At 35.8% G+C, this 11,137-nt stretch overlaps 1 protein-coding gene and 1 long non-coding RNA gene across 2 annotated transcripts in view; one reads left to right on the forward strand and one right to left on the reverse strand.

Annotated features, from left to right (window-relative positions):
• LOC103514655 (pancreas transcription factor 1 subunit alpha-like) overlaps positions 1-10,666 on the reverse strand; it is a 22,886-nt gene extending 12,220 nt beyond the window's left edge. The window contains exons 1-4 of the mRNA XM_026827399.1: positions 10,624-10,666; positions 8,059-8,312; positions 7,644-7,787; positions 7,252-7,350 (exon numbers count right to left, since the gene is read on the reverse strand). Of these exons, the coding sequence (XP_026683200.1) occupies positions 7,252-7,350; positions 7,644-7,787; positions 8,059-8,206 (391 nt within the window). The 5' untranslated portion in view covers positions 8,207-8,312; positions 10,624-10,666. The remainder of the gene's footprint in view (positions 1-7,251; positions 7,351-7,643; positions 7,788-8,058; positions 8,313-10,623) is intronic.
• Positions 1,249-1,687, forward strand: LOC113469610. Its single transcript, XR_003392974.1, has 2 exons — positions 1,249-1,315; positions 1,627-1,687. It is a non-coding gene; the product is annotated as an uncharacterized LOC113469610 (long non-coding RNA).
• Positions 10,667-11,137: the final 471 nt, after the last annotated feature.

Here is an 11,137-nt window from a genome sequence, read left to right on the forward strand (position 1 = left end):
ATAAAAAAAAAAAAAAAAATAGAAGATCTTGTTCATAATTATATAGGTATCTGATTGGTTGACTGCCAATGGTTTTTGTCACTCAACCAATTAGGTACAAGGTGGTTTATTTAAACTGCCATTCAAACAATAAATTCTAACTTTGACTTATTTTAATTGAAATTGGATAAGAAATTTCAGTAAAACTTTGATTTAATCGCGGCAAAGGCCACCCTGTATTATAAACCCATCCTTCTCTCTTTTTTTTAACTGATCTCTTTTTGAATCAAGATGTAGTTTTTTACTTTCTATTACTACAGTATAGCGGAGCTATACTAGTAATGAAAGTATTGCAATCGGTCCAAATTTTCAAAATCGGGAAATGGTTGGAAATATCCGTGTTTTGACCCTGATTCAAAAAAGTGGTTTTTAGCCCATGGTCTGTACGTTACGTACGTACGTACTACAGGTTTAAATGGGAAAAAGTAGAACAAAAAAGTAGTTTTTGTCCCATGGTCTGTACGTATGTATGTACCACAGGTTTAAATGGGAAAAGGTTGTATACAAAATATCTCAAGACCGGTTTGTCTCATGGTCTGTACGTATGTACGCACGTATGTACTACAGGTTTAAATGGAAAATTTTGAAAAGGTGGTATACAAAATATCTCAAGAACGGTTTGTCCTAGAGCGATACCCCTTATAGATTTCTTGTTCGGACCTTTCTGCTCTAGAGTAGGAAAGAAAGTCAAGAAAATAGCCCCAGTCTTGGGAAATAGAGGGAAAACAGTGTGAATACACGGAAGAGAAGCTTTTTTTTTGTAATTTTATTGACATCAATGGTATACACATCCAGTTTGTAGTACAGAGATCACTTAATAGTAATTGTAGGTAATTATTGATAAAAATTCAATGATCATCTTAGTGCTTCCTTCCCACTAGAATCATCTCAGGATCCCCACCAACTTAGGATATCTATTTCAAATTATATTTGACTAGAAAAGACCGATGAACTTGTTATTAATGTCAAATGCCATTGGAGCAATCAGTCAATGACTAGGAAGTAGGCCCCGTCTCCTGAGAGGTTACATTTGGGCTAGGAAATACTTTTCTAGTAGATTTCTACTAAAGTTATTTTTTTATTATTGTTAGAATAATTTAAATTCAAATTCTATTCTATTCCATGTTCCCAGTGCTCCCGAATCTATGTATGAGAAGATCACGCCCGAGTCTAGTCCAGAAGAAACGAGACGAAATAAACCCAACGGAGGAACGCGAAGTTCTCCCAACAATTACGATGGACAGGAGTATGAGAGCTATGCTGAGGAACAAAACTAGTGAGTAGTTTCATTGCAAATTTCCATCAGTAAATAATGTCTTCAAATATTGGTCCCAAGGGCAGAATAATCCTAGCCCCCTGACAAATGGAGGCTTGTGATGTGTTCCAATCCACTCGAACCCGATATTAAATTTAATGTACTTAATGATAAATATCTTCAATTCTTTATTCACAGGGCAGCCAATGCAAAAGATCAGTTTACAAAAGGAAGAAAAAAAAAGTAAAATAAAAATACAGTAAGGATAATACATACTGGGGTTTTATTAATCAATGTAAAAATATTAAATCGAATCTCATTGTTTGTTTCAGTCGAGTCCCTCAGCAGTCACAACAGATCAACTATCCAAATCACATGTATCAACAACAGGTATGTAACCAATTGGAATTTTTCTTTTCTTTCCTCGCGAAAACTCGAAATGTTAACCCGATTTGGTACATATTTTCAGCACATAGGTACAGGAAATTTTGCTGATTAGTTTTTAGACTTGATTACTTTTCCATTAGGATCCTGTTAACCCCTTTTAGCCCAATATAAGTAATATCTAAAATTTTAATTCCTTCTTTTTGTTTTCAGGTAAATAGAAATGACCATCATTCGAAAGGTGGACCTCATCCTCATGCGAAGCAAAACTAAACCACCCAGCTCAAAAATAGTGATACATAGTTGATGATAATGTTATTCATACAGAAAATTGTAGGTTTGTCTTCTTTTTGGAAAATTGACCAGAAAATTGACCACTACTCCAATGGAAACTGAATGGAACAGTGGTCAATTTTCCATTGGTCAAGTTTCCCGAAAGGAAAACACACCTTGTCCCTACAGATGTCTGTGGCTTGTAAGGAACAACGATGTTGCTTAATCTGTATGAGCACTGTTGTGTCAATCTGTCCATTTTGTTGTAGTGGTTTCAGCTTTAGCCGAATGGCAATGGCAGAATTAAGAAAAGACATCTTTTTATATCAGCCATACACCGGGGTGATGGTCTGTAGGCAGGTTTAATTAGCTTTCCATTTTCAAGGGGTGTCCATTTTCAAAAGCGCTGGCTTTGTGAGTAGAGAGAAGTGTGAATAATATTTTGTGAATAGGGTTTCAAAAAGTTTAGATTCTAAAGTAGGTTTAGTCTGGCCAGTATGTACAATTCAGATTCCTAATGGACTTTGGTCGCACGGGTTCAATGATACTGCCATTATTTATATTGTATTTAACTTCATTGACAGTAAAATTGATCACTTGTAATCGATCCCATATTTTTAAAATTATAACTGTGGGTTTCACCAACGTAGTTTTTAGCCCCTAACAGCCTGTTAGCTTAACAAATACAAATCAAAAGGAACTCAACAGGCTGTTAGCTTAACAGGTAAAAGTGCTGAAAAAATGTTGGTGAAATCTATCCTAAATGTTTGTGCTGAGTGAGGGCGGAATGCATAGTTTTGAGAATCTACTCAAGCGTGAACCGAAGTTCAATTGTCTCCGTGTTAGGTACTTGAATGTTTTCTGTCCACTATGGGTTGAAGAAGAAATTTTTACACTACATAATTAGGTATAGTCAATAGGTAGGTACCTACGTGGAATTACCTCCGTCACTTAAATGTTGGATATCCTACTTATACATGTACTTTTATGTAGGAGTTATTATTTAATTTATTGTTCAATGAATATATATTTAGATATTTCATAATTACTTAAAGTTTCCAATTTTATTAATGACTTTTTTTTTTAATTAATCATTTGCTAAAATTAAGTACCTAGCTAAGTGCATACTTTACTGTAGGTACTTACTCGATCCATACTTTACTGTAGGTACTTACTACAGCAAGTGTTTACATCATTTTAACCATATTTGTATAATAGTTAACAATCTTGTTTAGATAGGTACAAGTTTAAAATAGGTAATCAGACCGTCATTATTCAGACAATATGCCCCTGGTTTATTTTCTCCCGATCCGCGGAACTGCGGCTCAATGTGCTTCAAATTGTCGTACTCTTTGTCATTGGCTATGCCGCGAATTTAATCACAGGAATAAATAAAGAGTTATATGACGCATACATCCTGATACTCTTAATTATAGGCAATCAAAGAGACCAAACGGGCTCGTTAGCTTGCCAAAAAATAAATATTTCAAATTTGAAATGTATGATCGAGTAAGTAAATCATGCGAATGGACTAGGAATCAGTACAATCACCAACACCAGGGGTATGGCACTTATACAACTAGTTACTGGTGCTCTCTATAGGACCAAATGAGAGAGAGAGACCCAATCAGTGGAATAAGTCTTGATCGAAGAGCGGTTTTAGTTTTAAATTGTCCGTTTTGTTAAGACGTTGTTGTGGACCCAATCAGTGGAATAAGTCTTGATCGAAGAGCGGTTTTAGTTTTAAATTGTCCGTTTTGTTAAGACGTTGTTGTGTGTTTTTTATTACTTTTGTTTGTTTTATAAATCGCGAAGGATATAATTTTGTCTTCACAGACAAAATTGACGTTCGAAAATTCTTACCTACCTAGGTACCATCTGAAGAAAAATCAAGGTATGTGTCAAACCATAATTAATAGGTATCCCTGTAATTTTTAGGTTTTTTGTTAAGGGTTTATATCTAGAGGTAGTATGTTTGGGTTTTTGACATTTTGTTGATCAATGACAATGAATCAATCATTTTTTTTTTTTATTATTATTATTTTTATTTATTTTTTTATCATTATCAAATTAGGTATGAACAATAGGAATTGATAAAACAGGTACAGTAGGGATCATAATTACCTGCGGATCAATAAGGAACCTGTGTTTTTTCCTGATTTTTTTTTTTTTTTTGACGATTGAAATAAATAAACATTTGCCATCGTCGGGATTAATGACTAGAAAAAAGTTACGTATAATGTTCTCACAACCTATCACTCGCTAATACGGTGTGCTTTGTAAACCCACTGATAAAGTTATGCCATAATTTTAGCAAATTAGCGCAGAGAATTTCTTTAAATACCATTCTATTGACTTCCTAGAAATGGTTAAATCTCTAGCTATTATACGAGAGATTAATGCTAGAATTAGTGATTTTATTTTTCAACATTATTTCGATGCATTTTGTGAAATCCGCGAGCTTTATATGGTTTAAGCCGCTTGTGTGGGTTATGTTATATCAATTTATAGGATCACATCAGTATTTATGGACATGTATCTAATAATGTAATGTAATGAAGAAGCAATGTTTTATGGGTATCAAGTAACTAAAGAATGAGTTTCAGCAAATATATAGCAACACATCAAAAATTACTGCCCGACATTGGTTCATTTCGTACACGAGTATATCCTAAAGAAAGTGACTAGATCTAGACAAGTTAAAAATAATGGCATATCTTAACACTTAAAATAATAATTTTATCACTATGAGTTTCAGCAAATATATAGCAACACATCAAAAATTACTGCCCGATATCGGTTCATTTCGCACACGAGTATATCCTAAAGAAAGTGACTAGATCTAGACAAGTTAAAAATAATGGCATATCTTAACACTTAAAATAATAATTTTATCACAAGTTTGTCTGAATAAAAGCACCTACCAAAGTAATTCAAAATTCTGCACCTCTATTAGAGAGATATCGCAATATTCCGTAGATTGTTCAAACCTGATATCGAAAATTGAATCCCATCTTGATAGGTACCTCACGCACGTATGATCTCAGGTTTCTATAATCAATCTACCATGCTACCGAGACCGGTATCACGTCCTTAGTCCTTATTCCAGTCTAAAAATCTAGTATAACACCAAAAACTCCTAATATAGTCATCCTACTAATAAATACCTACTCGTAATAAATCAATACCTTTCGTCCTTGATCAGGAGCAACGAGCAACTTTTTGAAACTTTAATTTAATTTAATCTCTCCGCGTTAGGTAGTTTCCGTTCAATTTCGCCATCTAATGAGATTTTATACCCCGAGGTCTGTGCTTTGTTTTGTCTCGAGAGTTGGAGAGCACCTACCAAAGTAATTCAAAATTCTGCACCTCTATTAGAGAGATATCGCAATCTTTCGTAGATTGTTCAAACCTGATATCGAAAATTGAATCCCATCTTGATAGGTACCTCACGCACGTATGATCTCAGGTTTCTATAATCAATTTTTTCCTCTCCCATTGATTACTGTCTTGTGTTATGATCATAGGAAAAGCTAGAGCTGGACAGGTTTTCGCTCTGTTTATTAATTGACGGGCTCTCTGGGGTCCAAACTTTCGCGAACATGATCCCATTGCATCCGTTTTCTTTATTGCTGGACCAGGAGAGGGAATGCGCCGAATAAGGGGATCCGTATGCTGAAAAGAACGGCGTTGGTTAAAGGCCGGGTCTGCAAAGCTAGTTTAAACTCCGTTTAAGCTTAAGATTTCTTTTTTTTTTTTTTTACCTTGTTTAATTGTGTTTAATGTAATAAAATGGATATTTTATCCGTGAATTTGTAAAAAAAAAAGATCGGATTAAGAGATTTCTTAATCCGATTGGCTGATTTCGGCTGCTGACTGCAGTGGCCAGAAGAAAAACTACCAGTATAAACAAGGTATATTCTATTCTATTTCAAAAATTTCAGCCAATCAGATTGCTTACTCCAAGAGTTTTACTTAAACGGAGTTTAGAACAAGAAATTGAGTTTTTCCGTAACTCTAATCAATTTGTAAGTCACTTCAGGGATTCGAAACCACAATACCCTCGGTTACAAATCCAATTATCCAACAGCACTAACTGTGAAATTTGCAAGAAATTGAGTTGTACCCGTAATCTAACACCTAAAATTGAAGTTCATCATTCTCCCCAGTAGACAAACAGGTATATCCTCCCACCTCTAATTAATCGATTAAATGTAGATTCCCAGATATTAGGTATTAAATTAGATTCCCAGACACATAGACACAATGATAATGCAATTTATCATTATCAAGTGTTTCAAAATGTGAAGAGGCTCTCAAATTCACCACAAATAATTCGTGATTTAAATGATGAAATAATTATCGTTGTTTACAATAATGTCTGGCTGGCAAACTTTAGACAGGGAGGATACCAGCTTGAAATTTCCCCTTGCTAAAAGTAAAATTTTTGTGGCCAAAACCAGATGTCAGCCCAAAGCACCCCAGGGCTGATTGAGAGACTGACGAAAAACGCCAACCCCGTCTGTACAATGGGAAAAGGCAAAGAAAAAGAAGAAGTAGAAGAAAAAAATTAGTTTACAATGGAAAATCGGAAAAGTCACTTGAAAAGGCCACAAATTATGTCCTCTTCTCTATATTGTTTCAGTCGGCATCAAATGCCAGCGTCTGGAATGAACTTCCGTAATATTGGAGTACAAGGGCGTACTGTAGTGATGCGAAGTTCTTTTGTTATTCTTCCCTTCAAGACATAGTTTTTATAATCAAAAGGTGTGGTAATTTTCTCATTTATGTTGGTATTACTGTCTGGATTATCAATCTATTTTTATTTTTCCCTCTGGAAACAAAATTTGAGGCACACCTATTTTTAGATTTAGCAGAATATTTGTGGTTTTATTTATTGTCAAGCATATTAAAAATGCTAAATAAAGCAAAAAATACCAAACTCATAACCAAGTCTCACACCAAAGAAAATATTCTCATTCAGCTTTGACTTACTTACGTAACTTTATTCTTTGCTTACTTTCTAAATTTCAGAGGTGTGAATTGTGCCCTTCAAAAGATGGTGCACTGAAAAGGACGGACAACAATGGCTGGGCACATGTAGTCTGTGCTCTTTATATTCCAGAAGTTAGATTTGGAAATTGTATAGGTAGAAAGATTAGTATGAATGAATTAATGATAAACCTAGAACAGGGGAGGAGGGATAGGTATAGAAAGTGTCTAAGCTTTTTAAAAAAATTTAATCCGACGACATGCTACATTGATCTCACCCCATGTTTAAACAATCTTTATGCTTTGCATTCGGCGCCGTTCGCGAAGGTTCGCCGCTTGTCGCTGAATGATTTGCTGCTGCGGACATTTGGTTCGTCTTCTGCTTCGCACGCGGCCAATGTGGTTGCCTGAAAGTGTGAAGATCGAGAAATTGGTTTACCTTGCTTTCTATCTTGAGCTCTAGGTGTCCAATGTCCATAAGACACGAGGAATTTTTCGATAAAACCATGCTAGGAATGTTGATTCTGCTCATATGTAAGGCTAAACTGCGGCACCGCCACCGCTTTGTACATAATTTGTGATCTTCAAATCAAGGAGAGATTGCAAAAAAAAAAAATGTTTTATTTGCGATCTCTCCTTATTTCTTAGACTTTGGACGTGAAAAAGGCGTATAAAGCAAATATAATAAAATAGGTCGTACCTCCATTTGCTTCCTGGTCACTTCCATAGGAATAATTGGTCGAACTGTCTGAATCTTCATCGTCGTCATCATAGAAAAACAAATCATTACTGGAACTGCTTCCACTGCCGCTGCCTCTCTTACTGAATCCAGCTGTCTCGTATGTAGGCAAGGTTAAAGGGCAGTTGGTATTTAGGTGCCCCCAAGGAAGTGGTCATGAATTAATATTTGTGGTGAAACGAAAAAGCTATGGTATCCAATAATTTTTCCAAATTATTATTATTATTTAGGCCCGTCCGTCACTCACGTTATACGGGTGTCGGAGTCAGAAGGGCCTAGCCTGCGCAATCCAGGGCTATTGTTTCAGGCTAGCCACACACATGACAGTAGTCCAAGCCTCTTTGGCGATTTTCATGTGTGTGGCGGGATTCGACCTCAAAATCCCTCCCATTGATCATGTCCGGATCAGAACCGTCTAATTCGTACATGCTGCGATCCCTAAACCGATCTAGATATGAATCGGTCGGGTGTTTGGAAATCAGGAGGTTCAGTTGAAGATCTACGCTGGGATGTGGGTTACACATTCAAAACGGAGTGGTTGAGACATTCAATGTGGGACCGAGAGAATGGAAAGATGAAAGTTGGAGGAATCATATCATAGGGCGACAGAGCATGTCATGTCTGTTACACCTGTAACAAAAATTGAAACTAAATGATTCATGTGTGACCCCTAATATCTAGAATAGAACATGGGTATATTATTTACATATGGTACATCGTCGGGGTTACAACTTATTGTACGAGTATGTTCAATCATAATGTGTCTTAATAAATGAAATGAGCGAAACGAGAACCTGTGTTTCTATGTAACATTATATTTTGGTGTGAGCGCCACACATATAATATCTGATGGTGCCTGGGTAGAAAAGTTGTTAAAGATTCTACCTCGGAACCGCTTTCACATCACCTATGCGGAAATGGAAAAGTTTGGTCTGAAAATTTTCTCCTCTGCCGAAATTCGAACCCAGCACCAAGTGACCAGAGAGGGTGAAGAGACACACCATTTGTCATTTGATATGCAGGAAACGCTTAAACAGCAACATTTGAGCTGGCTGCAATATAAATATTCCATACACAATTTTGCTGACATCCACAATTTTGCTATGTACCTAATTTCATCATGATAGGTGATAATATTTAGGTAGTAGATACCTATTACCTAAGTACTTCTGTTAACGGTACTTGTTATGGGTAGGAAATCTATCCTGACAAAGTAGGTACTATCGCAAATTCTGACATGGTTGATTTTCTGTATGACCATCATACCATTTTATACCGAAGTTGTATTAGTAGTGCTTTATTAAACTGTCGAACTGGGACATGTAGTAGTCCCTTACATAGATAAAAAAATACAGTTCTGTATTTGATCCCAACATATGAATCAGGGTTTTAGGTTCTTAAAGCGTTTTTTAAGCCCTTTGGGGATTAAAAATTTCAAGTGATCGAATCACTTGTCACTCAAACTTTGTTACACTTGTGACGTCATCTCAGAAACTGGCAAGTTCTCTATTTTAAATATCGGGGAGAATTATAGTTTTTCAATTTCATAATTTAAAATTAATTCCCTGGTAAAAAACGCGTTTAAGCAAGCACCCCCGGCTCTACCCATAACTACCTACGTGATAAATTTTACTAGACAGCACCCCAAAACCAGGAACAGGTTCGAAAAACTCTTGAAACCGGTTGATTTTTTTTTTTTTTTTAGGTTTGACAGAGGGAGGTAGAAAGATTAGTATGAATGAATTAATGATAAACCTAGAACAGGGGAGGAGAGATAGGTATAGAAAGTGTCTAAGCTTTTTAAAAAAATTTAATCCGACGACATGCTACATTGATCTCACCCCATGTTTAAACAATCTTTGAAATATGTGAGGGACAATATCCGACAGTGACCAGAGAGGGTGAAGAGACACACAATTTGTCATTTGATATACAGGAAACGCTTAAACAGCAACGTTTGATCTGGCTGCAATATAAATATTCCATACACAAATTTGCTGACATCCACAAATTTGCTATGTACCTAATTTCATCATGAGAGGTGATGATATTTAGGTGTAGATACCTATTACCTTCTTCTGTTAACGGTACCTGTTGTTATGGGTAGGAAATCTATCCTGACAAAGTAGGTACTATCGCAAATTCTGACATGGTTGATTTTCTGTATGACCATCATACCATTAAGAGTATGTTTAATCACAGAGGTGGGCCAACCAAAGTGAACTGAAGTGGAAAAACTGGACGTGTTGTGAACGTGGGTATTAAATAAACAATATAACAATCTGTTTAGGTGTTTAAATGAAACACCCAAGCAGAGTTTTTATTAGCTCGACAAATAGCAGAAGTGTGCCCGGCACGCGACCGTGAAGTGGTTTCTGGTATTCTTTCTTCTGTGTAATCCTCAGAATGTTGAGGAGAAAGGAGAGAGATTAACATGGGGGCGGCCTAGGATGACCTAAATCAAATTCCACTACACAGTTTCGTTTGGTCAAATTGTCCTCAGAAATTGGGTTAAATTGTCCATAATAAAAGGTCCTATTGTCCTTAATACTCTGTTCTTTTGGCCTTTTCTATCCTACATTGAAATTACTTGGGAAAATTCCTCTTTTTCTTCTTGTTTCGTCTACATTATTCAATGTAAATTTTGGGCCTACGGCAAAAGCACTTTGGTAAAAATGAGAGACTACGAGTAGGTATTATTGAAAGTTGTTTGCAAATTCAGAGATGGTCTTGGTAGAGACTATTTAGGAATATTGGTGCATTACAAGTTATTTTTTCCAAGAGGCATTTCGAGTTTCAAGTTTATAGTCATGAATTATTTAGTTATTGGTAATTGCCATTGCCTTCATGTAATACTGTAGGTAGTAATATTCCGGTAGTGGTTGTGATGACTGTCTCTACACGAAATTGAAAACTTTTTGTCAGGAGTATAAAAACTTACGTTCAATATCTGCAACAGCTTCTGTGGACGTGCAAATCTTATTTTAAGGCAAAATTTTAAATCAAACAAAAATCACTCCCTGAAAATTATTTGAGTGTTGGGTAACCAGCTGTTATTTTGTTGTAAAGCACAGGAAAATTCTTTAATAGGAAAAGCACAAATTCAGGGACTTTAGGGAACAAATTGCACAAAAATATGAAACACTAGACTAACAATAGAAAGTAAAAATGAAAGGCTTTGTATGTGTTTTGTAGAATATTCAAATTTATGACCACTTCTAAAAAAATTTGACCCGATTACATTACTTTCCTTCCTATAGGATAAGGAAAGTAAAAAGTTATTAAAAAAAACTAAGGACGATTTTTACCACAGTTAAAACCGATATCGTGTTATCAGGAAGGAACAATTATTGGGAAAGTTCGAGGTGATAAAAAAGACTGAAATCCAGGAGCTTGCCTTTACTACAGGAAGTTCACTATCAGAAGGGGCGTGTAGGGTTTGAACGAGGAGCGTT

Source organism: Diaphorina citri, unplaced genomic scaffold, assembly GCF_000475195.1.
Source record: "Diaphorina citri unplaced genomic scaffold, Diaci psyllid genome assembly version 1.1 scaffold44, whole genome shotgun sequence".
Lineage (NCBI taxonomy): Eukaryota > Metazoa > Arthropoda > Insecta > Hemiptera > Psyllidae > Diaphorina > Diaphorina citri.